This window comes from Aythya marila (assembly GCF_965140915.1).
Source record: "Aythya marila genome assembly, chromosome: 9".
Lineage (NCBI taxonomy): Eukaryota > Metazoa > Chordata > Aves > Anseriformes > Anatidae > Aythya > Aythya marila.
This window is the reverse complement of record NC_139050.1, coordinates 3,056,622-3,081,598: the sequence shown is the minus strand read 5'-3', so window position 1 is coordinate 3,081,598 and position 24,977 is coordinate 3,056,622. Positions and strand designations below refer to the sequence as shown.

General features: G+C 34.0%; 1 protein-coding gene across 1 annotated transcript in view; it reads right to left on the bottom strand.

Annotated features, from left to right (window-relative positions):
• The window catches only part of DNER (delta/notch like EGF repeat containing), a 121,398-nt gene that overhangs the window by 37,315 nt on the left and 59,106 nt on the right, over nucleotides 1-24,977 (bottom strand). The window contains exons 4-6 of the mRNA XM_082767545.1: nucleotides 24,659-24,825; nucleotides 10,294-10,439; nucleotides 2,330-2,483 (exon numbers count right to left, since the gene is read on the bottom strand). Of these exons, the coding sequence (XP_082623671.1) occupies nucleotides 2,330-2,483; nucleotides 10,294-10,439; nucleotides 24,659-24,825 (467 nt within the window). The remainder of the gene's footprint in view (nucleotides 1-2,329; nucleotides 2,484-10,293; nucleotides 10,440-24,658; nucleotides 24,826-24,977) is intronic.

Genomic DNA, 24,977 nt, shown 5'->3' with positions numbered 1-24,977 from the left:
ATGATCCTACTTTCTGCAATGTGAAGCCTGGAAAAAGCAACTCTGTTGTATCTAGATTAATGCCCATAAGTAACCTAAACTCAAGAGGAATAAGGTTGAAAACCAGAACTGTGCTCTTGTGAGATAGCTCCTCTGGACCAGGGGGCATGTGGAGAGACCTCAGCCTTATTCTTAGTCAGGGATTTTATCTAATTCTAATCGGTCTTAAATTAACATAACATTTACAAAACCAGAAATGAAATACTAGAGACTACATCAACTGATTTGTTTCATCTATATGCTTCCCAGTTCTCACATTCAGCTGATTATTTTTATGAATCATAATGAAGTGTTTAATGCACTTAAATCATTAAAACATTTTTCCATCTTCAAATCATTGTAAGTATGTGAGAGCTAAGAATTACACAGGAATTCAGTGTGCATCCAAAAGAATGTTAGCACAGAAAAGCATAACTGATTTTGTTGCTCTGAAGCTTGCTGAACGAATTTTCTGGCTTCTTGTGAATGTCACTATAGCTTGAGGCAAAACTCATCAGAGATAATATTTTATGTCAGCCTTATGAAAATAAATATGTTCCATCTTAATATTATCTATAGGGCATGTTTTGTCCATCTGCAAGAGAATATGATTAGGGAGTTTAATGCTAAGTATGTTGCAAGTGCTACAAATTTAGAGGTGCTAAGCAATCATTGTAGGAAAAAAAATGTTTGCTGGTCAAATACTTAAAGAATCATTACACCTATTCATTTTGTGCTGTTATAGATTTTCATATCATTTCCTTCTAGCAAGATTTGGAAAACAAAATACTGTTCATACAGTGAATGGTTCTGAATTTTGCAAAAGAAAACAATAATTAAACTACTGTTGCTGTGATTAAACTCTTATTTTCCCATCTTTAATATTTTTCTATATACATTATTTTTAATGGGTAGAAACACAAGTTAACAATGAGTAGGCCACCTGAATAGACTATTGTTCACTATTAACAAACAAACAAACACACACAAAACAAATAGTGTTTTGTTGTTGTTATTGTTGTTCATGTTTGTTTTTATTATTACAGGGGTAAGAAATAAGAGTATATCCATCTCTAAGAGAATGTAAGAATGCCCACTCCATGATCTCACCTTAGGTCAGAATAAAGTGTTGTTACCATATATTTCATATTTATTTTTTTTAGTTCATACAAATAAATAGCCATCCAGCATTAATGTGTATCTTTAGACAACCATTTAGAGACAACCACTGGAAGCCTGACCAAATTATTCATTTCTCCATCTGCTTTTTATATTCTGCAGAGCTGATGATCTGTTCCAGAAGCATCTTCCATTTTCATTTTTCCCAGATAAGACCCCTTTCACTCTTATGTCAAGTGACCAGTAAGTGATTTCATAACTCATTAGCCAGCAAATTGCTCAGTTTTTTGACAGAAATAAAAATGTACAGTAAAATGTTTGTAGGAGGCAAAATAAATTACCTGATATTTATCTTAATCTTATACAACTTTTATTGTACTTTAATTTTCTAAAATTATTTAGAAATAAAGTAAATGTTCTATTACAATAATAGAGCTTATCTTTGAAATGTAAGATTTGAGATAACACTGAGTTTTCTATAACAGTCATTTTGTAAAGTTTTTCCATCAGCATGTAACGTTAATTTATCCTCCAGCATTCAACTATGACCATCATATTTAGTTTAATTTTAATTTCAATTAAGATGTCTATGTTCATTTGATCAAATTTTAATGGCAAATGTTCTTAAAATAACTTCAGAGAACTCAGGCACTTGATCATTAATCAAATCCACAAGTTACTCAGTTTAGTTTCTGAATTTTAAAAAAGTTTTCAAAAATTTAAGGTAATTTAACAGCTGCATAGTTTGGAGAAACATTGTTCTGTGTCACCAGTGTAACTAAATAAAAGAGTTTACTAGTAATAATTAAGGCATCTTCATTGAAGGGTTAGCTACAACGTATACTTAAAATCTAAATTTGAAAAAAAAAAAAAAAAAAAAGAGAGAGAGAAACATTAAGAGAAAGCTGATGTTAGGCAGCAAACCAACTAATTTTGGTCATCTTTTCTTACTAGGTAAAGTTCTATCAGCTATGAACAATTCCCTCATTACATTATGGCTTGTCTGTATGGTGGCGTGCTTTTGTGGCACTATTCACACGTGAAGAGTCTTCCAGCCTTTTAAAACTGCCTTTATGTGGTTTTATTTTCCTCCTTTCCCGCTATCTGAAGACACACAGTTGACTGCTCTGCAGAAGATATGCACCAAATGTTAAAACAAAATGCATTATTCACAGCACAATATGATACCCACCAGCCAGGCAACTGCAGGTGAAATTGTTCCCATCGTGTTTCTGTAATAGGTCGGTGCAGGTTGCGTTGTTCTGACAGGGCTGGCTTTGACAAGCATCAAATTCCTCACACTGGGAGCCTTGGTACTCATCCTCACAGTCACAGAAAAAGGTTGCCTAAAAAAAAAAAAAAAAAAAAAAAAAACAGAATCTATACTTCACAGTGAATCTAAAAGGCCTGTTGTAGGCATAGTGTGTCATTTATCATCTTTGTTAGTAGTACAATAATTAATACTAGATTTGAAAAATCTTTATATTGCTGAGATTGTTAAGGTTGTCTCAAAAGACAGAAGCAAGAAAAGTTCTCAACTGTTCTATCCATTTAGATTAAATACCTTACTTTCTTTGTTCATTAAACACTAGATGGCAACCCCATTCACTCTCTTTCACATTTCCAAGCTGGATCATTTAGGCTAGAAACATGCAGCTGTCTCATGCACAAACATTGTAATGCAAAGTACAGGATGTGCATGGAACAAAGAGATGGGGTTAGTATTTTATCTTCTATTTTTACTTCTGTTTGCTTCATAGAAATAAAGCTGTGTCTTAAGGAGAAAAGAAAATCTTCATAGAAAAAAATATGTTCTCAGTAAAACACATTTTTCCTTAAAAATACTGCACTGGTAGAATCTAAACAAGGATTAACATTATACATTTCCAAAACTCAAAACAATGTCTGTATTTATAAGGAGCACCAAAAGTACCAGCTAGGAACATGCCCTATGCATGTTATGATATTTACCCAAGCCTGTTCACAAAAGTGCTCCGAATCTCTCATGTTAGCAGTGCCAGGTTTCCATATGAGGCTGTAGTTCAACAGAAAGGAAAGATGGGCAAACAGTTGAAGATTTGCACTGCCCACCAAGGCAGCATTGCTGTTATTCCAGGCTATTGGGTTGTGTTTCCAATGTATGTACATCATACCACAGCAGGTAAAATTGTGCTCCATGGCATGATGCATCTTAAGTCCTGTTTCCCCTTCTCCCCTTTATGAAGCACTTGGAGACAGATACAGATGGCTGGACTAATGCTAATGGAAGTAGAAATAAATAGTTTCAAAAATGACATGGTTTTCTACATCAATATTGATAAATGGCCGTGGAATATAGATATTAGGCAGCTAGAAGTATAAACTAGACAACCTGGATAAAAACAATCAAACAAAAAATTATTATAAAGATAATCCCCAATATCAATTCATCATCAAACACATAAGAATCACCTAGCCTGACTTCCTTTTACAGTGGAAACAATTACTGTAGGACACCAGTCCTACACTGTGTGCCTTCCTTACCGTCAATGTCATGTCAAAGGAATCAAATAGAGGAGTTGAGAGGAATAAACCTCCAATTTTTAACTCCAGTCTCAATTGTATCTGTTTCTCTGAAAATCATTATTAATCTAGTATGTTTTTTATACCTTTAAAGATTATTCCTAGTTGATGCATTTTATTTTATTTTATTTTTTGCCACTGATTATGAATTTGCTGGAAGCAAATATGTATACAATAATTTTGCTTTTCACGCTACAGAAATAAAGGCCAGGTCTGAATTATAGAACTATCTTTCCTATCAAAAATAATATTTCAGGTAGTACAAATCTCATATCTGATAAATATAGTACTGAAACTTAGAATAGCAACATCTAAAAATAAAAATAAATCATAACAAATATACTCTTCAGAGTATAACCAGGAGTATGATTAAAATGGGAAATTCTGCATCAGAAAATAATAATTCCTTATAAAGTTAAAACCTTATTTCTAATAATGTTTAGAAACCTGCAGTTTCACCTTATATTCAAATATCTAGCCATGATCTGTTGTGAATATTTCTTCTAAGTATCCCATATTTCTCTCTGAAATACAGATTCTCTCTGCATTCACGTAGCCATATGCATTCAGTTTTTCTTAGACTAATACCTTCATTTAAACAGTTAACATTCTGAGCTTGTTGAGATCTTTTCATTAATAGAGATAAAAAATACAAATACACTGAAGACATTGTGTTGGTGCTACTACTGTCTTTGTGCTATTGAAAGAATTGTTACAGCTTAAAATGGACATGAAGAGAGTACCAGTAAAGATACATGCACTGTGCCTAGATTCTGTGCCCTGTTCAAAGAGATCAGAGTCTTGATCCTATTTAAATGTGTGTCTCATCCTTGCATATGCACTGAAAATGAGAATGGGCTGATCCACATCTGTCACTAGAGATACACTTTGGCAAGACATCCAAGTGTAACATCCCATCAGAGTTAACTCCGTCAAAACAGAGAGTTTGGTACCTGTTTGTTTGGAAGGCTCACTTTGTGGCTGCTTTATGTTAAGTCTGAGAGTAAAATACAAAACTACGTGAAACGTTCATCAGAGAGGAGGATGATGACAGATGTCTGGACTGTCCACTCAGACACAAATAGCATGGCTCAGCCTTCACTAAAATCTCATCTCAAAGCAACAGTAGCTAATATCGTAAGTATTAACAACATATTTAAACAATGCAGTGATGTCGTTGCCTCAACGATATTAATGAAATAAAAAGTTTTTAAAAAGCTCAGATAATACTGATATCTCTCTAAGAGCATGATATAAGGATCAAATTACCCTAAAAAGTAGTTAACAAAATGGGTTTTGAAGGCAGCACAAGAAAAGCGTTGTAACACTTCAAACTGAAATTCATAATGACATATAATAGTTATGAGATGCAGACAAGTTATTCTGTAGATAAGATTAGGTGTCATTGGTTTTATTAGGCATGTCATCTTCACTTTTTCCAAATTATACTATTATTTTTTCTCTTGACTAGATGACATGTACTAGCAAACTCAGGAAAACTATGTCAAGGAGAAACTACACATTGCCGTAATGCTAGTATTGAAGTCACTATCTGATAATTCCATGACTGTCCATCAGTAGACAGCTCATCTGTGTATTTTATTTGATTATGGAATTACAGATCTATCATATAGAAGATGTGTATTATTTTGGACAGTAACATAAATTATTTAAAATAATTTGCTTTTACCCAAGCAAATAGTGTCTAAGACACAATATTAGAAACGTAGTTGGAATACAGTGTATTTTTCCCTATTGTAAGTAAGCAGATTTATAAACACTGTGCTCATCAGATTCAGAAATTTCAGACTGAAGAGAGACCATAAGACCGCAACTTTTTTTTTTTTTTTTTCCTTCTTCTGTAGAAAAGAAGCTCGTAAGTGGACTAGAACAAAATGAATGTCTAGGCTTTCTCTCATTGAGAAAGACTTTCAGCATTCGTTGCAAACATTACAGTAAGTTGTTTGGGCAAAACATAACTGTGATAAATATATTGTATTTAGGAATATCCTGGAAACTAAGTAATTATGCAGGAGAAATTGCCTTTAGACATGCAGCGGGGTATTTTATAATCAGTCTTTTGTAGTGGGTCTGGCTGGGATGTTAACTTTTCCTGCAGCAGCCCATACAAGCCTGTGGTCTGCATTTGTAGCTAGAACAGCAGTGGTAGCACACCAGTGTTGTGTCTGCTGCTGAGCAGTGCTGGCACAGCATCAGGACTCTCTCTAACTCTCCTAGGGGGTGGGCAAAAAAGTGAGAAAAGAAACATCACCAGGGCAGCTGACCTAAACCAACCAAAGGGCTATTCCATACCACATGATGTCACACTCAGCAACAAAAGGTGGAAACAGGAAGAAGAGAGGAGGGGTGGGCTCTCGTGAAAACGTTGGTCCTCCTCCCAAACACCAGCTACATGCATTGAGGCCCTGCTGCAAGGACATGGTCAACCATCACTCATTTGTGGGAAGTAGAGAGTAATTTATTTCCTCTGCACTTCCACATAGCCTTTATTTGTTTTGTTTGTTTGTTTGTTTTTCCTTTTTTTCTCTTTCCCCCCTCCCTTTCCCCTTTCCTTTTTTTTTCCCCTTTAGTTAAATTGTTTAGTTAATAATAACCTTTTCTTAATAATAATTATTATTATTGTTATTTTTCCCTTTAATTAAATTATCCTTATCTCAACCCGTGAATTGTTCTTTACTTTACTTCTCATCTTTACTTTTCTCGTCATCTAAGGAGGGGGAGTGAGAGAGTGGTTGTGGTGTTTAGCTGCCTAGCACTGTAAAACCACCACACCTTTCTGCAAATATAATCAAGTGGATTTACCCCGTGAACTTATAACCCATATAGAGTACATGGAAACAATCACTATTCAGTTCAATCCATTATTTCTTAATGTAGGCAGAGGCCAGTTATTTTTGTATAAATCTCAAGGGTTCTAATTCTAGCAATAAAATTTCATATTTACACAATCTGCTCTTCTACATTTTACACAGGAGAGCTGAAGTTATGGACCAGAGCAATCTGTGAAAGAAATCATTATATCTCTATATGTAAGCAAAGTTGTGGCTCTCAAATCCAATGGATGCCCACAGTTCACTTTAAAAACCTTCACCAAATCAGAAATTCACACTAAATATATCTCACTTTAGATTTGTACTAAGATTTCTCTCTTCTATTCACAGCTAACTTGTTTGTGGACAACTTATTCTGGTTGAAAGTTGAGTATATAATTTCAAATCTGATATTTATATGGTGATGATGCCAAGATCTTTTATTTTTTTGACACATTCATTCTTCCATTGTGGAAAAACAGCAAGTATGGCAGCAAAGCTGTAGTACAACGTTTGTACAAAAGAAGGAAAAGGTGTCACTTTGGTTCAGCATCACCTCACTTCACAGAAGTTCATAGTTCAAAGCTGTGAATTTTATGTTCAATGACAACTACTATAGAAAAAGAAACTGTCGTTATGAGCTTGTAATTGCATGTCCACATTCTATATTAAAAAAAAAAAAAAAAAAAAAAAAAAAAAAAAAAAAACATCTAACTCAGTAAGGAATGAGTGAAAACTGGCCAGAACTTCCAGGTTAGACTAGAATTCATTTGTTTACAGGTTTTATGCACTCCACAGATGACTGTATGCCACTGCACTTATGTAACTGCAGATTGTTAATTACATTTAACTTTCCCGTTAAACAGATGTGTTACTACATTCTATTACATTAAACTCGATATGGAATAAAACTATGAAGTACATAAAAACACAAAGACGGTCATTAATCTTCTTGGCACTGGAAACAAAATGACTACAGCCAGCACAGCTCTGAGCCCATTCACCACATTAGGACTTATATGTATTCTTCTAAGAAGTTGTTTTTCATCCTGCATGACTAGATTGTGCAAACAGAGTGAGTTACAGATAAAAACAAACACCAAATCACAAAGGGCATGTTGGAAATCTAAAGAAAAATAAAGTTTCAGTTCTGAAAAAAAGAGATGCAGAGGACACGTCTTGGGATAAACCAATACAGCAGTTGGTACATGTCAAGCATGTAGTTTTGGCAGTTGTTTGCACTGTCATTAGGGAAATGACTAATACATTTTAGGGTATATCTCACCTAAAATGAGTTAAACAATAGCAAAACCATCCTGCTTAACAAAACATTCACCTTCTATTTTTAACTATGATGCTTATGCTGGGCCTGAATTAGTTTCCTGGCTGAAATTCTATTATGCAACTAATAAGCTGAAGAGTAAGGAAAACTGACAGATTTGAAAAATCATTATGGCTGGACAGACAACATAAGATTTTTACTTTCCCTGGAGTAGGAGTCTGGTCATAAATTAGCAACATTTGGAAACACTGAAGTTTTACTGAGTTACCCCCAGCCAGATCACTACCTGGCGTAGGTTTGATGACACTGCAGAGGATCACTGGGGACATTCTTCATGTGTTGAAGGTCTGGAAAATCAGGAGCAGTGAGAAAAAACATACTTCTGAAGTTAATAATTTATTTGAAGAGACAAGATTTAAAGAATCCCACAAATACCAGTTCACTGACTACCATGAACTGGTAGATGCCTCTTCAGAAATGGACTTCAGCATGGTTTCTACATCTCATAGCTTCAGCTACAGGGGTGTCCATCAACTACAACCTTGTGCATGTTATGTCAAAAATACTACCTTATAAAGTTTGCTGTTATTAATCCTCAGGAGAAAAGTAGGTGGAAATACAGGAAAAAAATCCTGTTAATTTTCCATGGAAAGGAACACACTGCATGCACATGAGAGAGTTCTTTTGTCACTAACAGTTCTAGTTGTAACCTATAATACTTTCAATGTGATGATAAAAGGTGGGGAAGTACAGGTAATGAGTTCTCTTCTTTTTTTTTTTTTTTTGAGTGAAATAACAGCTCCCCTTTGCGGCCAAGAAGCTAGTTTGTCTGTCTTTTTAAAGATTATTTTATTTTCCTTGTAAGTCAAATGCCATGTCTCAGAGATTTTTAAAACATAAGTGATTATTAAAAGCAATATATGCATTTTCCTTAGTATAAAAATATATTAGTTCTTCTGCATACATACAAGAATTAACATATTTTCTCTTTGTGATATATAGCCTGCAGTAAAAGAAAGAAATTAGAGACATAATAAAGGACTAACAACACGAAAAACAGAAAATAAGACTATTTATCAAAGCCTTTAACTCACAACCTGATAAAAAAAAATGAAAAAAGGGAAGATATTTTGATATGCCATTACACATAATATGTTTGAACATATTACTTACATTAATCAAATTCAAAATGCTGAAATGCAAATTCAAAATGTGTGAAGAAAAACATTAAATACAGTAAAGCAGGAAGAAATAAACTGAACTATGAAATAGTACACTATGAATGAATAAATTCTGGGGACATCAGTCAACTGTTATGGTAGAGTATCATTTACTTCTAACTGCATCTTGCAGTAATTGTGTTCACACATTACCTCAAGCAATTTAAATTTTTATCTTTAAGAAATAAAGATTTTCTTGTCTTCCAGATGTTAGCATTGCCATGCATATATAGATTACTGCAGCAATTTAATTATTGTTGTTACAATTCAAATTGTCATTTTTCTATCAAACATGCTTATTGAGAATTTAAATCAGAAAATGGTAGCAGATGAACTATCAGTGAATTCCCTAAATATGCCAAATTTTCTGTGCTCACAGCAGGCTCACAGCTGTTAATATTTACTCAACAGTTACTATTGCTTTTATCTCCCAAATGAATATTAATAAAACCAAAGATTAACTGCACATATTTGTGCTGCAAATGACTTTTAATCCAAGAAATAAAATCAACACATATAGAATGTGGCAGAGCATACAGGTTCTTGTACATAGAAGGCCAGCCTGGTTTTGCCAAAGCAGTACATAGAATGCCAATTTAACACATCTGATTCTTATTTTTTTCATGTTACTAGATTGTACAACAAACAAACAATCAAAAACCACAAAGTGGCCAGTGGAATTCCTGTCACCATTGTAGTCTCCCAATAGTGTTAATTTAAGGAAAGAACTATACAGGAAAACTTTCAGACATTACCAAATTACTCCATTCTATTACTTCTCATTATAATGCTCAGAGAATTCCATGATACTGTTCACTGATTTGTGAACAACTGAGATGCGGAGAGGTAAGTTTAGAGTAAATCAGACCTGAAGAACAAAGGCTGAAGATTCACAAACTGGAGCACACCGCTCCGGAGATTGGGGATACGAAGTGCCCACCACATCTTCTCATCTCAAAAAGAATTATGCTTGTGTAACAACAGGCAGATGCAGTATACATTACCTTATATACCTGCTTTGAATAATTGTTTTTTTATTGTCAGGGCAGCATCTGACTCGGCATTTCTTATCAGTCCTTTTTTTTTTAACCGCTTCATTTTTATGAATAGGTAATTAATACACTGTTATTATTTAGTAACATCAGTGAGCATTTGAAGCCTATTTCATAACATCAAGGTATATGCACACTCAGAGGACCCCTGTATTTATATTGGCATGGACTTTCCACATTACACAAAGATCTTGATAAGTTCACCTTACCTTGTCTGGTTTGGTGATGCATTTTCCCTTCCCCGAACATGGGAATTTATCTGAATGGCTTCCCACAGGCATGCAGGTGCTGACTTTCACGATCACAGTCAAGCGTAAAGCCACGATGCACTTTGTAACTGAATCATTTAAAAAACCTTTAAAAATAAAAAACATAAAATAAAAAAAATAATCTTAACATATGAGAAAATACAAGAAGTTATGCTAATATATCACAGAATCACAGAATCACAGAATTTCTAGGTTGGAAGAGACCTCAAGATCATCAAGTCCAACCTCTGACCTAACACTAACAGTCCCCACTAAACCATATCCCTAAGCTCTACATCTAAATGTCTTTTAATGATATTAAGAATACTAAAAAAGTCCTCCAAACCAATAATGCCACCCTGAAACACTGTGCACCAAAAGTTTTAAAGCCCAGTATGAAATATTATTTATTTGTACCATGTGTACTGTTTTCTGTACCTACAGAAGTATGACCTGTAATTGGTCATGTCTGTAAGGAAAATACTGTGCAAAGCTCATAGGAAATATGATTTCATTTTTATTGTATGCTACGCAATGCTAATTTCTAATTAACCATGACTGGCTACAAGAACAGGGCATGGAGTAACTCCACTTTGTTTCTTTTAACTCTTCCTTCCTCATTAACAAGTAAAATATGAGTAAAGGTAGCATAAAGCCACCTCCTCTGGACAAACTGAGGTTCCCACCAGGTTGACACCCACCAGCCTGACAAGCCAGTAAACAAGGACATACCAAGCCTGTCTCACTTGCACTTCCACCTTTTCTGTAGTAAGCACTGAGGCACGGGAAGTTTGTCTGAAAAGCACTACCCAATAACTTATCTCCTCCACTTTGTGATCACAAGATCAATATGGACCCTACTGTATCTCTCTGTATCTCTTCATTAACAGCAGCTCCAATGAATATCTATGCTCCCAGTCCTCATTTCTCACCCCACTACAATTTTAGGAACCCCAGTCTCTGACAGCCTGCTCTGGAACCTCACTCCAGCCTCATAATATCCACCCCTAATCTAGTGCCTTCTTCATTTCTAGTAACATCTCAGTGACGCCTACTCATTTCACTCTCACCCACCCATTTTGATTACCCTCTCATAAGCATTCTGTACAGCTTCCAATACATATAATCTCCCTTCAAAACCCTAATTCTATTTTAACGGCCATCTCATCAAACTTCCACACCCACAGAAAAAAAGCCTTAGTAGATCAGCTTTCAACACAATCATTTTTTCCAGCTGTCTTCCAGCACCATCCCAGGGGCTGAGATCCTGTTCTTGTAGATTTCGTGTAAGGTAAGTAGGCTAACTCTGCAGATTTTTTTTTTTTTTTCCTCCAGTATGGCTAGATTCTTTAAAGAAACCTCAGCAAGTAAGATATGGGTCAACAGGAACCTCTTGAAGTTGAAGGAAAACATGTCAAAATATGTTGATGCTAGACAAACAAATAAAATAGAATTGAAAGAAACTATCAAATAAGAACATCATTGCTCATATTTCATACAGACCTACCAAAATTTAATGCATGTAAATGCAAATTGGAACGGAGTCTGGAAAGAACTGGTCATCATATTGATTAACAAAAGGAAGACAGGCTGGTGAAACAGATCTGCCTCCTGGGCTGTAATCTGCTACAATTTCTTAGGTCTCTAATAATCAACCACTTTTATTTGCTTTTTGATAGTTTATATTTCCCTAACTTTTAATGGCAAAGAATATTAAAAACATACTCAGTGGAGAAAAACGTTTACCTGAATTTTCAACAGTTACTTTAGATAGAACTAGAAAGCACACAGATCATAAACAGCATTACAGTAAAAGATGGACAGTTTCTTTGCTGTGTTTTTGATGGAGTCTGCAAATACATACATGCTCATTTTGACGGCATTATTTTGAATATTTGCAGTACAAGTATTACTGAATGTCAGATCTTATCACTGTAGAAGTTGATTCTAGGCATAGGTGATAAAGGTGAACAAAACACAGAAGTGATAACATTTGATAAGGAAAATTCATGAATTTCTGGCTAGCATCTGTAGTTGTATGAAAGTTTGAAAAAAAAAAAAAAAAAACAAAAAAAAAAACATTGGAAGCGATTAAAATGCACTGGAGCATAACAAGATCATTTTTATCACCTGTATTTCTAATAGAAATATCTGTAAAATAAAAAGTCAAGAACAGGAAAGACAAAACATGGAAATACACAGCCCATAACATACACAGTTAAGTCAGAAATACATATAGTCCATTTCACTTGTGCTCAAACTGCACCATTCCACCACTGTGATTAGACTCCTGGGTTACAGCCCTTGTGCTTGTGGCATCAGTTAGCTGTTTCTGCTTTGACCTGGGAACTTGTAGCAGAATATATGTGAAGTGATGTCACGAGTGTGGTTTTGGTACAGTGTATATTTTATGCAGAATACATGCGTTAAAAAAAATAAAAAAATAAAAAAAATAAAATAAAATAAATCCTTCTATAACCTTATGTTGAACCTTATTTTATTTCACTACCCTTAACATAGGGAGACTTGTAAGGTTCTAAGATTGTTCCAGTATCTGTTTGGAAAGTTGCAGACAGAGAATGAATGCAGGATTATACTTCAGAAATTAATAGAACTTAAGGAAAAATAGATGCTTTTTCTTAATCTGAATAGCTGTAATTTCACAAAGTATGACAGCAAATACATGCAGGAAGCGTATGACTTTTTTCCTAATATTTTCTTCTTTAAATTCTAGGATACATTTATGGTATAAACCTCAAAGGAGCATTCAGGATGCAGTCCAGCTTCTTGTGCTACAGACTAGAGATGTAACAATACTTGGTCAAATAGAAAAAACAGTACAATATAATATTTACAATGAACAATGTTTCAGGAAATAGTCTGAACTCCAAGTGAATTTTCTTTCCAGAACAGCTGTTAAAAATTACTCGCATTCTGCATATAAAAGTGTCGAACATGAATAATTCTACAAATTCCAAAGAAAATTGTATGGAAGACTTTCATTCTCTGTTCTTCATTTTTAGGTTTTGCTTTTTAAAATGCTGCATCCTTTGAACAAAGAGTTGTCTATATTAGAAACACCAAATCATATCTTCAAACCAGGAAAATCTCATGTCCAATACAATTATCAGCAGCTTGAGTACAGCTGCCACAAGTTAGCTAAATCTAAATATTCAAGAAAATAAGATTAAAACTGTATAAGGTACAGTTGCACGTCTAATGGTCTATTTTGGCTAGCAGAGATTATTGTAATCTGTTGAACTCTTCTAAAACAGCCATTTAATTCTGGCCTCACTACACACCACATTTTTACCCATCTGTTCAAACATGCAGCCAGAATTGTTTCCTTTAACAATTGAATGTGATTGTCACAGACAGTCATGCAATTATATGTGAATGCTCAGAAGAATGTGATATTTAGAAAATGTCTTTGGGTTCACATTTGCTTGTCTGAAGCAGGTTGTTACGTATTCTTCGGGACAGTTCCCTAAAGGAGTATTAAATCAACCTTCTACTTTGAGTCTTGTTACTATTTTGGTATCAACACCCCTTAGGCAAAACACTGAAGAAATCATTATTCTCACCAGAAAGCCAAACAGTTTCCTGTAATTTCTAATTATCTCACCTAATTTCTAAATACAAAAAGATAAAAATATGACTATTTTCCTTCTATGGAAGTTGCACACAACTTTCTGAAATCTGTAAGTTTTAAGGCTAGAAGAAGTTTGCTCATCTAAATGTGACTCCCTGCTTAATGCAGGTTAACTAATTCCTTCTCCAATTCCTGTAACAGTGACTAAACTAGAGTGAGTTTTAAGCTTATTTTTAACTTCTAGCTAGGAGAACATTTTCAGAAGCGTATTTAGAGCTCCCTTCATCTCAGGTCTGGAGAAAAATTTTACTGTTTTTCATAGCAAAAGTTCAGTTAAATCTTACTGGTTTTCTAAATCTACTTAAAACAATGACATCAAGGTATTTTAAGTTGAAGAATTCAGGGTTGAACTACTTACAGTACTATTACAGAAATTATTAAAACCTAATAAATCAGAATATGATGTGACAAGTCATTTATGTTGCAGTGGAGGCATTTTCAAGCTTTCTGCACACAAAGCTGATAGTCTGAGAAGTGCCTGAATGATTTCATTGACAGCATTCATGGTAAAATATGCTACAATTCCTTCCATCCTGGTAGATTCACCTACTTAAACCCACAAGCACAAAGCACGAATACTCCTGTTTCTCCAAGATTCTTACTGTCAACAAGGTGAGAATGAAAAATAAATAAAATAAAATAATAAAATAAAATAAAATAAAATAAAATAAAATAAAATAAAATAAAAGCTGACAATATTATTTGTATTCAGCTACTTTCAACAAGATCATATTATGCCATTCAGATTACTGCTATATCTTTTGTCCCAGTCACATATGATTTCCTTACACCTGTATTTAGTCAAAACTGTAGATTAAGTTAGCATCCATATGCACAACAAAGTAAATAAGGAGTGACTACTTTCTTGTGCTACTATTTACTTGCAGAATGCCCCATCCCCTCCATACTTTTATGATCACCAGTAGTACATTTGTAGATTTTGAATTTCACTTCAACTACATGAAGGATTTATTCATTTATTTATTTATTTTACAAAAGAAGTACTCAAGTACTGATTGACTGTGGATTTTGCTGTGCTACACAAACTGATTTGCTTCCTTAGCAGCATCCATTTCTGAACAATATCTTCCTGCAATGCATTTATTCTTATTGCATATTATGATAATGTGACACATAAGATCGTACTACAAATTGTAACCAATCTCCTATTGTAATTGGCTCAAATGTATTTTCTCTATTGCAATTTTAATAGATATTTAGCTACTGCTAAATAATAGATTATAATTTTACTTCAGAAATACAGCAATAGTTCCTTTCACCAAGGTTCTGATTCACAAAAGTATGCAAGTCTTTTAAGTCACACTTAGGGAATAGGTCTTTAACTCCACCTAAAGATTCTTTGAATGAGAGAGAGTGATTGCCAAGGAGTTAGGACACTTATGAAGCATCAGTCCCAAGATTTCAAAGTATTTTTAGTCTGGTTTCCTGAGGAAATAAGACAGCAGTGGAATGTCTATCAGTTTCTATCTGTCCTTTTTTTTTCCCTCTGCACTTGCCCACTCCAAAAGATTAAGCAGAAGTGAGAAACAGGTAGACAATGACATTGACAATCTTTGATGCAGTACTTCTGGGACATCAGTGCCGTAGGATGATTGTACAGAACATCTAAAATCATTCTCTAATGATACTAATGATACACAGCATCTGGGGATTCAAAAATACAGCTGCAATAACAGAACTGCTATTTTGCCCACAAATAGTGTTATTTATAAGTGATACAACTAATCAAATATCCCAGCTTCAATACAAACCAGCATGCTTACTGTGTTTTGTCACTAAAGCCTTGGTCAGATACTGCTTTTAAAAGTATTGTTATCTGATTCCCATTGCGATAAATAGGCTTCAGTGAGAATCAGTTCAAGAGATGTTTTTTTAATACTTTATTTTTCAAAGCATCACATGAAACACAGCCATTTAAAGAGTATTTTCTTCACTGACAAGGGACTGCAAAACTTCTCATTGCTTTCCCCTCACCCCAGTTGATATCATAGTCACATTCTGTTTAAAAATAGGTATGCTTTCTTCTTTCACTACCAGCACTGAAAAGTCATCCTGGACTCTGAAAAAACAAACATACACTTTGTTTGCAATCACCATTACAATGATAAAGATAAGCATTGTGTTGGCCAAGTGATATTCTCAGTAACATTTCTGCAGTGCCATAAGAACCAGATTGACAATGGTAGTTATACGCGGGTGTAACAGAAAGCAAAAATTGGTTGTCAGAAAATTGATAGCAAAACTTTGGGAAGAAACAGCACACAGCTTGACTTTCAAGCTGGAGCTGAGTAATGCAGGACTGGGAGTTAAAGTACATTTATGAACTCAGCAAATTACTTGGATACACGTACCATACAAAAATTCTCAAATACATGATCTATGTATGCGTCTCCTCTATAACAAACAGCAATTTCAAAATTTCATTATTCCTAAACAATAAAATAAAATAAAATAAAATAAAATAAAATAAAATAAAATAAAATAAAATAAAATAAAATAAAATAAAATAAAATAACCAATTTTTTTGGCTGGACCAAAACCCATGATGGGATTATGAAATAGTCAGTTAGCAAGAGTATGCTTACACTTACAAAACCACTTGCATACAGCTTATTAAAGAGATGTGGCACTAGTTTAGAGTGTGACCTATCATGGCTTCAAGGACTCTGCTTACTGTCCAAGATAATGGTGAAAGCACAGGGAAGGGTGACAAGACTAATCCACTGATAGATTTCCTGTATCACAGTTTCCCCATTATGTGCTTATTTATCAGTATCTCCACAGTGCTGCCAAGCTGGCAGTGAACTATTTTGGGCACAAATGTAGCCCACCAGAATTTCTGATATGACACTTAACAAAAGCAGTATGTGATGGAATACAAATGACATAGCTAGGACTGCAAAAAGAGGAGCTGCAGTAGATTGCATGGGTGGCACAGTCAGCTAGGATTTATCTATAGCAACTGTCTCAACTTAAAAACAGAAGAGTAGCTACCCTATATTTAAATACACTGCACTTACTGCTACACTACCAGCTGAAGATCTCAAAGCACTTTACACATTTTATTAGAATATGTCTCACATTTTCTTTTACATTATGCATTAGTATCCTCATTTTATAGATCATGGTAAACAATCTGTCCAAGGTCTCACAATGCAAACAACCACATGATCAACTGAATGTAATTATCTGTGAACTGGTCATAAGAGTTGTATTTGAATAAAGAGAAATCTTCAACAACAAGAAAATTGAAGGTATTTTGCCAAGTATTACCAATTTGAGCATATAAACCTCCAGATATAGACTAGAAGAAATATTTCCCACCATTGTTTGGTAAAAGCAGCAGTGGATAAAAATACTAAAAATTTAGTAATTAATTAAAGAAGTTAAAGTTATTTAGTTATTTTAATTTAATTTAAATTTAAATTAGTTATTAATTAAAGAGTAAAAGTTATTTGGATATTAGCTTAAAACGATCTACCAAAAAAAAAAAGTGAATAGCCATATGTTTACATCTGTGTATGTTTAGACAAGACACATATAACTCAATCATGATGGGCAGGACAGGATACTGATTTTTTTATACTTTTTAAAATACCCTTTCTTGTATAGCATAACAGCATTTTTCAGATTTTTATTATTTTATTTTTTTTTTTTTAGCTAGATGCTTAACTTCTTGCTGTATAGGGTATAAGACCATCCTTTGAAAAAGTCACTAAAATCAACACTTCATTGAACTGTTTGTGCTGCTCACACTGCTGCTGCTACTGTTTATCAAAAGGCCATTTTCCATGAGGTTAGCTCTTATGCCCAGAACCCCAGGGAAATGTTCACAGCTAAGGACAATACTCAATACAGCCTACAGTAGGGCCATTACAGGCAAATTGTGCACATGAAAATGAAAATCCCATTAACTGGAGTGGTTGTTTTCAAATTTCCCACTAGTAATGCTGACTTGCACTAAAGTAACTAAACAGTCACAGAAGCTCAGGTAGCTGCACATTGGTACAGCAGCACAAACACTCCAGCTGTGGCATGTGCAAGGCAATGGGATTTAATTTAGTCCAGAGTGAAAGAGAGTTAAGTCAAATGACCGCACATATGCCATGGGCTGAGAGCTCACACCACGCTCAGCCGGCACATGGTAACTTGCTAAAGCTGGAATAACTTGACTACGTAGTTTTCAGTGAATTCATTTCACACATTCCTATTACGAAATAAATTTGTCCTATTTCAGTTTTGCTTAAGCAAATACAATTTCAATATGCAGCAAATTGTTCTCTTTTGGTGGAAAAAAAAATGCATGTTTTAAACATATACTACACAAAACTTACCATCTAAAAGACAGAAGTAAAATTTGCATCCTAATCTGAACCTCTTTAAAAACAGATAAAAACAGATAAAAGAATTTTTTTTTTTTAAATATTTCTCTATATTCTTTATTTTAATGAAGTATTTTGTACATTAACTTTCATTTTGGCTATTCGTATCCCTGCAGTCTGTATTAGTGGTGACCATTTGTTGATGTATGATGAGATGTTGCAAGGAGATTGATGAAGTGAACTAAAGTGCATCAAAAGAGCAAATAATTGAAATGTAAAAAGAGAGATGCCCTACTGCTCAGTGTAAAAATATTAAAGACAGGACTTTGCTTGATTAGAGAGGCGGGACAGCATTTCAGATAGCAAAACATCTCTGTACATATGTACATATGGATCCCATTCTTTTACAAATTTACCAGATCGCTTCTGTTGAGTATCCAAGCATTAATTTTCCTTTCTAAGAAATACTTTTTAAAGTGATCCAAGCAAGCTGCCTTATTGATGACAGCATTTGAAAATCATCAGTGTTTTTCATTACACCATAAAGATGCTATAGCATCCACTTTCAAGTGAGTTTGTGCAGTGACCACTTTTCAAACCCTTTGTAGTTACAGTTTAAACTAGTTAAATTGTATTATCAAAAAAGACTTGGCGTCTTGCAGGAAAACAGATTACAGATCTACTATAGGTCTGCATCAGACTTCTTTGCTGCAGTGGAAATAGCAGTTTAAAATAAACATTATAATTTAAAGATTTTTCTGGATAATCTATTTGCAGTTCATATAAAAATGCATTGTTTTCATGCATATTACACGTTAAACCTTCTGCCTTATTATTTGCAATGTCTTAACAGACAAATAGCAATTTTGCTTATTAATTTCTTCCTCATTTTATAGACAGACAATCTAAAAGCTAATGTAGCAATATGACATGAACACTGCTTTTATGCTGCACAGTGGAAATGCTACATAGAGCAAAAATTGCAAAGCAAATAATTTCAAGTTATTTACATGCTTTTTTTCCTCTCTTTAAACAATTATAGATAGGTATAGATATACAAACTTTTCTAGTGTATTAATTATGGGGAAATGGAGGCTAAACACTAACACCAACCAATCTGTCCTTGCTTTGCTATTTTTCTGAAACATGTTCCCTCACTGTATCTTCAGCAGCAGGCACAACAAGGCAGAAAAGCAGTCTTTTCAACATTTTATCATAGAACCTGATGAGGAACACATTTTGTCAACACTGTCAATATCATAATAAGCATACTGAAGACCTAAAAGCATAGAAAATATTTTACTAGTGAAACAATAATTGTGGGGTTTTTTCACTTGGGGGGGGGGGGGAGAAAGGAAGGACACTGTTGCTGCACAGTCAGTAATGCCAACTCCCTGTTCTAACCTTATGCTCAAAACCTCAAAATAAATACTTCTTAAAACTTAAGTGATTATCACATATGTAATTTTAATACCCAAATTCACCAAAAAATATTAGCAATGATGGCTTTGGTTATTAGTAGAATAGGACTGTTAAGTATCATATAACTAGCATTAAATATCATTTTCTAATGCAAAAACTCAATAGCAAATCATACAATTGCTAAATGTATACCAATACAGGTTTACCTGTACCAGACTACAAGATAAATTTGAAAATGGAAAATGACAACTGACACCCGTGGATGTTAGAGTTGAAGCATCTTTAGTCATGAAGGACAGAATTGTTAGTGTAGTGAACAATTATGTGAATTTATTGCCAGAGTAAATTAACAGACTAAGATATGTAATAGATGGTATACAGTTTCTATAGAACTTCTAAATATCTCAGCATTAAGAGAATAAAGTGTTTAATGCTTTTGGGGAGTTGGTTTTGCTTTTCGACCATTTGGATAGCAGACCGTATTTCCAGAATAAATGTTCTAGTTTTCAATTACAGGGTGATGGCACATTTGTATAAATAAGATGCATGCAAGAAATTATAGAATATTACAATAGAGTTGCTATAAAAGCTGAAAATATCCTTCATCATCCATTAACAAGGCCTTTTTATATTTTTGAAAGGAAATCATTAATGCATTATTTTCTCATGAGAGATATTATTTAATCAATTTAGTAAATCTTATGCACTTGCAACAAACTTGAATAGAAAAAGATATACATGTTCCTGTACTTATGCCAAGATGCAATATATATTCCCTGAAAGAGAGAAGTGCATAATTTTAGGTGTATTAGACCCCTGTCAAACATATAGCAAGCAACACTTTCAACTATGGAGAACCCTGGCTGTAAACTAATAATATTCAGGATAACTTCAGTCTGAAAGACTCATGCACAGACTGACAGTGCATCAGGGCATGCTTATCTCATTTTTTCAGACTTGTAAAATGCCTTTCATCTGATTTTCATTTTTTGTGATACATTGCAATAAAGAATAGGTATGCCACTGTAATAAGACTAGGTTTTACAATTAGTCATTTTCATATATTCTAGTACAAATGTTGATACAAAGATTCTGAATTAAAAGCAATATGGATGATACATTTTATAAACATGACAAATAGCTTACAAATAATGACTCATTACCTTCAAAGAATATTGGGACAAATACTGTGAAGCTGTTAACTTTCGTAAAAGGCAGACTTTCAATGAGTTACTATGTTTAAATTTTGATTCCTTTATCACCATCTCTTCATCTCTTATTTAAAAATGAATTCTACCTTCTCGTTCACTTCCCAGCTATCTCTTTTCCAAATCTTGATATCCACCCTTAGCATTCCACTTTACACAATAGTTATTTTGGGTGCTATTCTGAGAGTACAAAATGCCTTCAATAACACACTTTTTTCTTTTTCTTTTTTTTTTTTTTTTTTTTTTTTTAAAAAAAAAAAAAAACTCCTGAATTTGGGGACAAAACTTTTTAAATTTTAATGGCATCAAATGAAGCATTTTTCTTGCAAACAGCTGGGCAGAGATTGACAGTTCACCTGGCCTTTACTACAGATTACTTTTGTCTAGCATTAGTGTGGTTTTAAATGTCATTGGCACCTTGGGATATACTCTATGCTTCATCCTCCACCTAACCCAATTAGCCTACTGAGTGAATCAGTATTCTCAGGGTCTTTTTCACTTCACGACCTAAACCATATTGGGCATTTCTTTTTTCCACTGGCTGATAAGTAAACTTTCTAATAAAACTTAATACATTATTTTAGAAGACTGCCCAATTTGTGGCCAGAAATGCATTAATAAGTACTCTATGCAAAGCAGGCAGAGTGAGAAAGCATGGGCTTCATTCAGCTCAGTATCCTTTCCCATCTGCAGGGGCTCATGTTAATGGGGACAAGTGTTGTAATTTAACAACACAATCATACTGCACACTCTTAGCATCACAGGTCCTTTCCTGCCCTGCCGAAGTCTGTTCAGTTGCAGCAGCCATTTCATAGCCATCACATCATGGAAAACAGACCAAAGTTTTTGGTTTAATTGTGCTTAAACTCTTCTCCTTCCCTCAAGCCCTTCCACCTCACAGTACAGGCATTTCGACTGTCTCCAGGATAATCAAATTCTCTATTTCTGTATCTCAGAGATAGCATTATTTCCAGTCTCCAAAACTGTGTCCTAGATCACACGATCAGCAAATCCATACGTTATTTCCAGCTTCTAATTCTTTTCAATCTTGTCAAAGCATCTTTAAATGAATGTTGTTTTTTTTTAATTAGTTGCCATAAGGTAACACAAAAAACAAGTAATATTTCCCACAATATTTCCCACAATCTTTGACATAACCATCTTATTCAGAAAGATTTGTAGGAGGTAACAAAGTTGCATTGTACAGAATTTGCCAATTAATAGAAGAATCCCTTTAAAAATCCTTTGAAAATGGAAGGAAAATGTTTGTTGGTTTTTTTTAAGTATATAAAGTAAATATATTGGTTGGCATGGTCCGAAGAGTAAAGCATTGCTCTGCTTACAGCATCCCACAGCACCTCAATTGTTCTGTCTTAAGTATCATCAATAAAAACACATGCTAGATTACTGTTGTTTTTATAAAAGCATCCATTTTAACTTAATTATGTAAACCTTACCTGAATTATGGATTTCAGTGGAGTTCATCATTTTTTACACCAATTGACTAAGTTTGCGTGCAAGCTATACACCCAAGACATACAATTTATTGGATGAGAATTAGTGATGGAAAGCAAGCAGAATATTTCTATATGAATAAGAAACAAATCTATGGGATGCTTTGTTTTCTCTTTCTTACAATAAATGGTGATAGGTCACAAACACTTTTAAACTAACAAATGAATATTTCAGTTTCCTTATCACTTTAGCATTTCACTCTTTTTCTTTTCAAGTGTTTTATTAAAACAAGTTAATTCTGGGAAGACCTATAGCTAAACTAAGGCCACATAAAATAATCTAGTCCAGAAAACTGATGAGTTATCTCACTACTTGATTATCTCATAGAATGGAGTCACAATTTCTCAGAACTAAAAGGTGTGCAGACAAAATATTTCATATTCATTTTCTATCAAAAGCACTATGGGTAATCATTCCATTTGATAAAATAAATTTAAGATTTTTAAAAATTCAAATGCACTGTATCTGCACTTATCTTCACTAAGCACTCAGATGCTCCCATTCATGAATGTATCACTGTATTATTGGAGTCTCCCTGCTGTTCCTGTATACACATTTATGATTCATGTTCTTAACATAAATCAAATTACACTACAATGACTGGAAAAAAATCTACAAAGAATTTCAGTACCAGGAAACTGAGACCACAGAAATACCAGAAAGTAGGTGAAAGTAAAATAAGATGCCTCAGAAAACTTGTACTGCATCAGATAAGAATTGTACTAATGGTCTTGCTTATGAACTAAACTTGATTTTATATTCATTAAGGAAAAGGTGTCTTTTCTGCTCATGTTAACTAGCATACAGTAAACTATTCAAAGCAAAAACCCCCAGGACAGAAGGGCAACTAGGACAAGGCAAACGATATGACAGAGTAAGACAATATTCATTTTAGGTATCTAAATCAATAGCCTATGCTATAGCCTGGTGGAACATTCACAGAGCATCTTAGGCCCTCTGTCTGGGGGCATATTAACTGAAACATACATTTAGCTACATGTCTTTGTGAGTGCAGGAAAGTTACAAATTATTCTATGTCAGGCAAGCTTTTATTTATTTTTACTAACCATTAACTACCCCAAAGCCAAAGCAAAAATTTATCCCTGAGGAAGGCACTTTTTAACTCCGATAAAATAAAATCAAAACTAGAATAAAAGGGAAAAAAAGGGAGGGAGAAAAAAAAATATTATTAATCTTTTAGTTCTTGGAAAGAAGTAAAGGATAATGAAAACATAAGGAACTAAAAAATTATTTGCAGGAAAAAAAAAATTGTTAAAGAAACCACAGCTGATAGTTAATAAATGATTACACTAACAACCCTCAAGCAGTATCTGTGTTAAGTGACAACTCATAAATGAGAGAACATGGCACTACTGCATTTGGGTTTCTCTCTGTATTAGACACACACACAGAATTTGTCCCAATACTTCTGCATCAGAATGAATTTTATTTCACATTTATTAACATGACAAGTTGCTGAATAACAATTTGTGGCAGCTTATGCTTCATTTAAAGAGAGACAGCATTTCAAGAACATTACAACAAATGCTGTTACTGCAATGTCTTTCGTTTCATGTCATTAGTACAACAAACAATATACCCAGAAAGCTCAATTTAATTAAGTCTATTATGTCTAGCACAAAGGACGCATTTAAATCAATATTATTTCCCATACACTTAAAAATACCATATCAGCCTATTTTCATTATACCCCTTTTACAAAGATACTTCACATTTAATTGCCCAATGAAACATGCAGTATATCTGAAGTTTCATATTTACAAAGGCAAAACTTGATGACTAAAAATGGTGGAAATAAATGCTGTCAGAAGATCAGATCTCCCATTATATTTTTTACTGTGTACAGGCTTAAGCTTGAATACCTTGTACACTTTGAACAGTTGGAGTTTTTTGCTGTATCATTTACCAAAAATTTTACAGTTTATTATAAAAGAGCATATACAAAATCATTCATCATCTAGATTTCAATTGAATAGTGCCACTTGTTAAGAAATTAGTGTACCTTGTCTGCTCTGAATGAAACAATGTCTAAAACATGGCCATGCTATCAAGTCTGGATTTTTTGGCAGTACCTAAATTAGGACAATTATCTCTTTGTTTCTCTAAATGTTGGGTAAGCTACTGACCGTCACGTAGAAGTGATAAAAAGTCAGTTTGCTACTCACCAATAAAGTAGTTGTTTCCTAATGCAAGCATTTCTTCAGAAAGAACAAGTCCACCCAGTGCCTGGAGGAGAGTGACACTTCTGCCATCAATAAGCGAACACTGCTTAAACCCAGTGGTTGTCACCTTCCACAGCAGGATAAGAGAAGCAGTAGCATCTTGCCTTATTCTAAGAAAATAAACAATAAGAATACTTACAGCAAGGAAAATTGGTGTTATCAGCAAGTACATCAAACAAAAGCTTATCATCAGAGAAGAAGAACTTAAATGTAGCAAATTTGGAACCAGAAAAAGGCCTGAAGGCTTTCATTGTGTCCATAA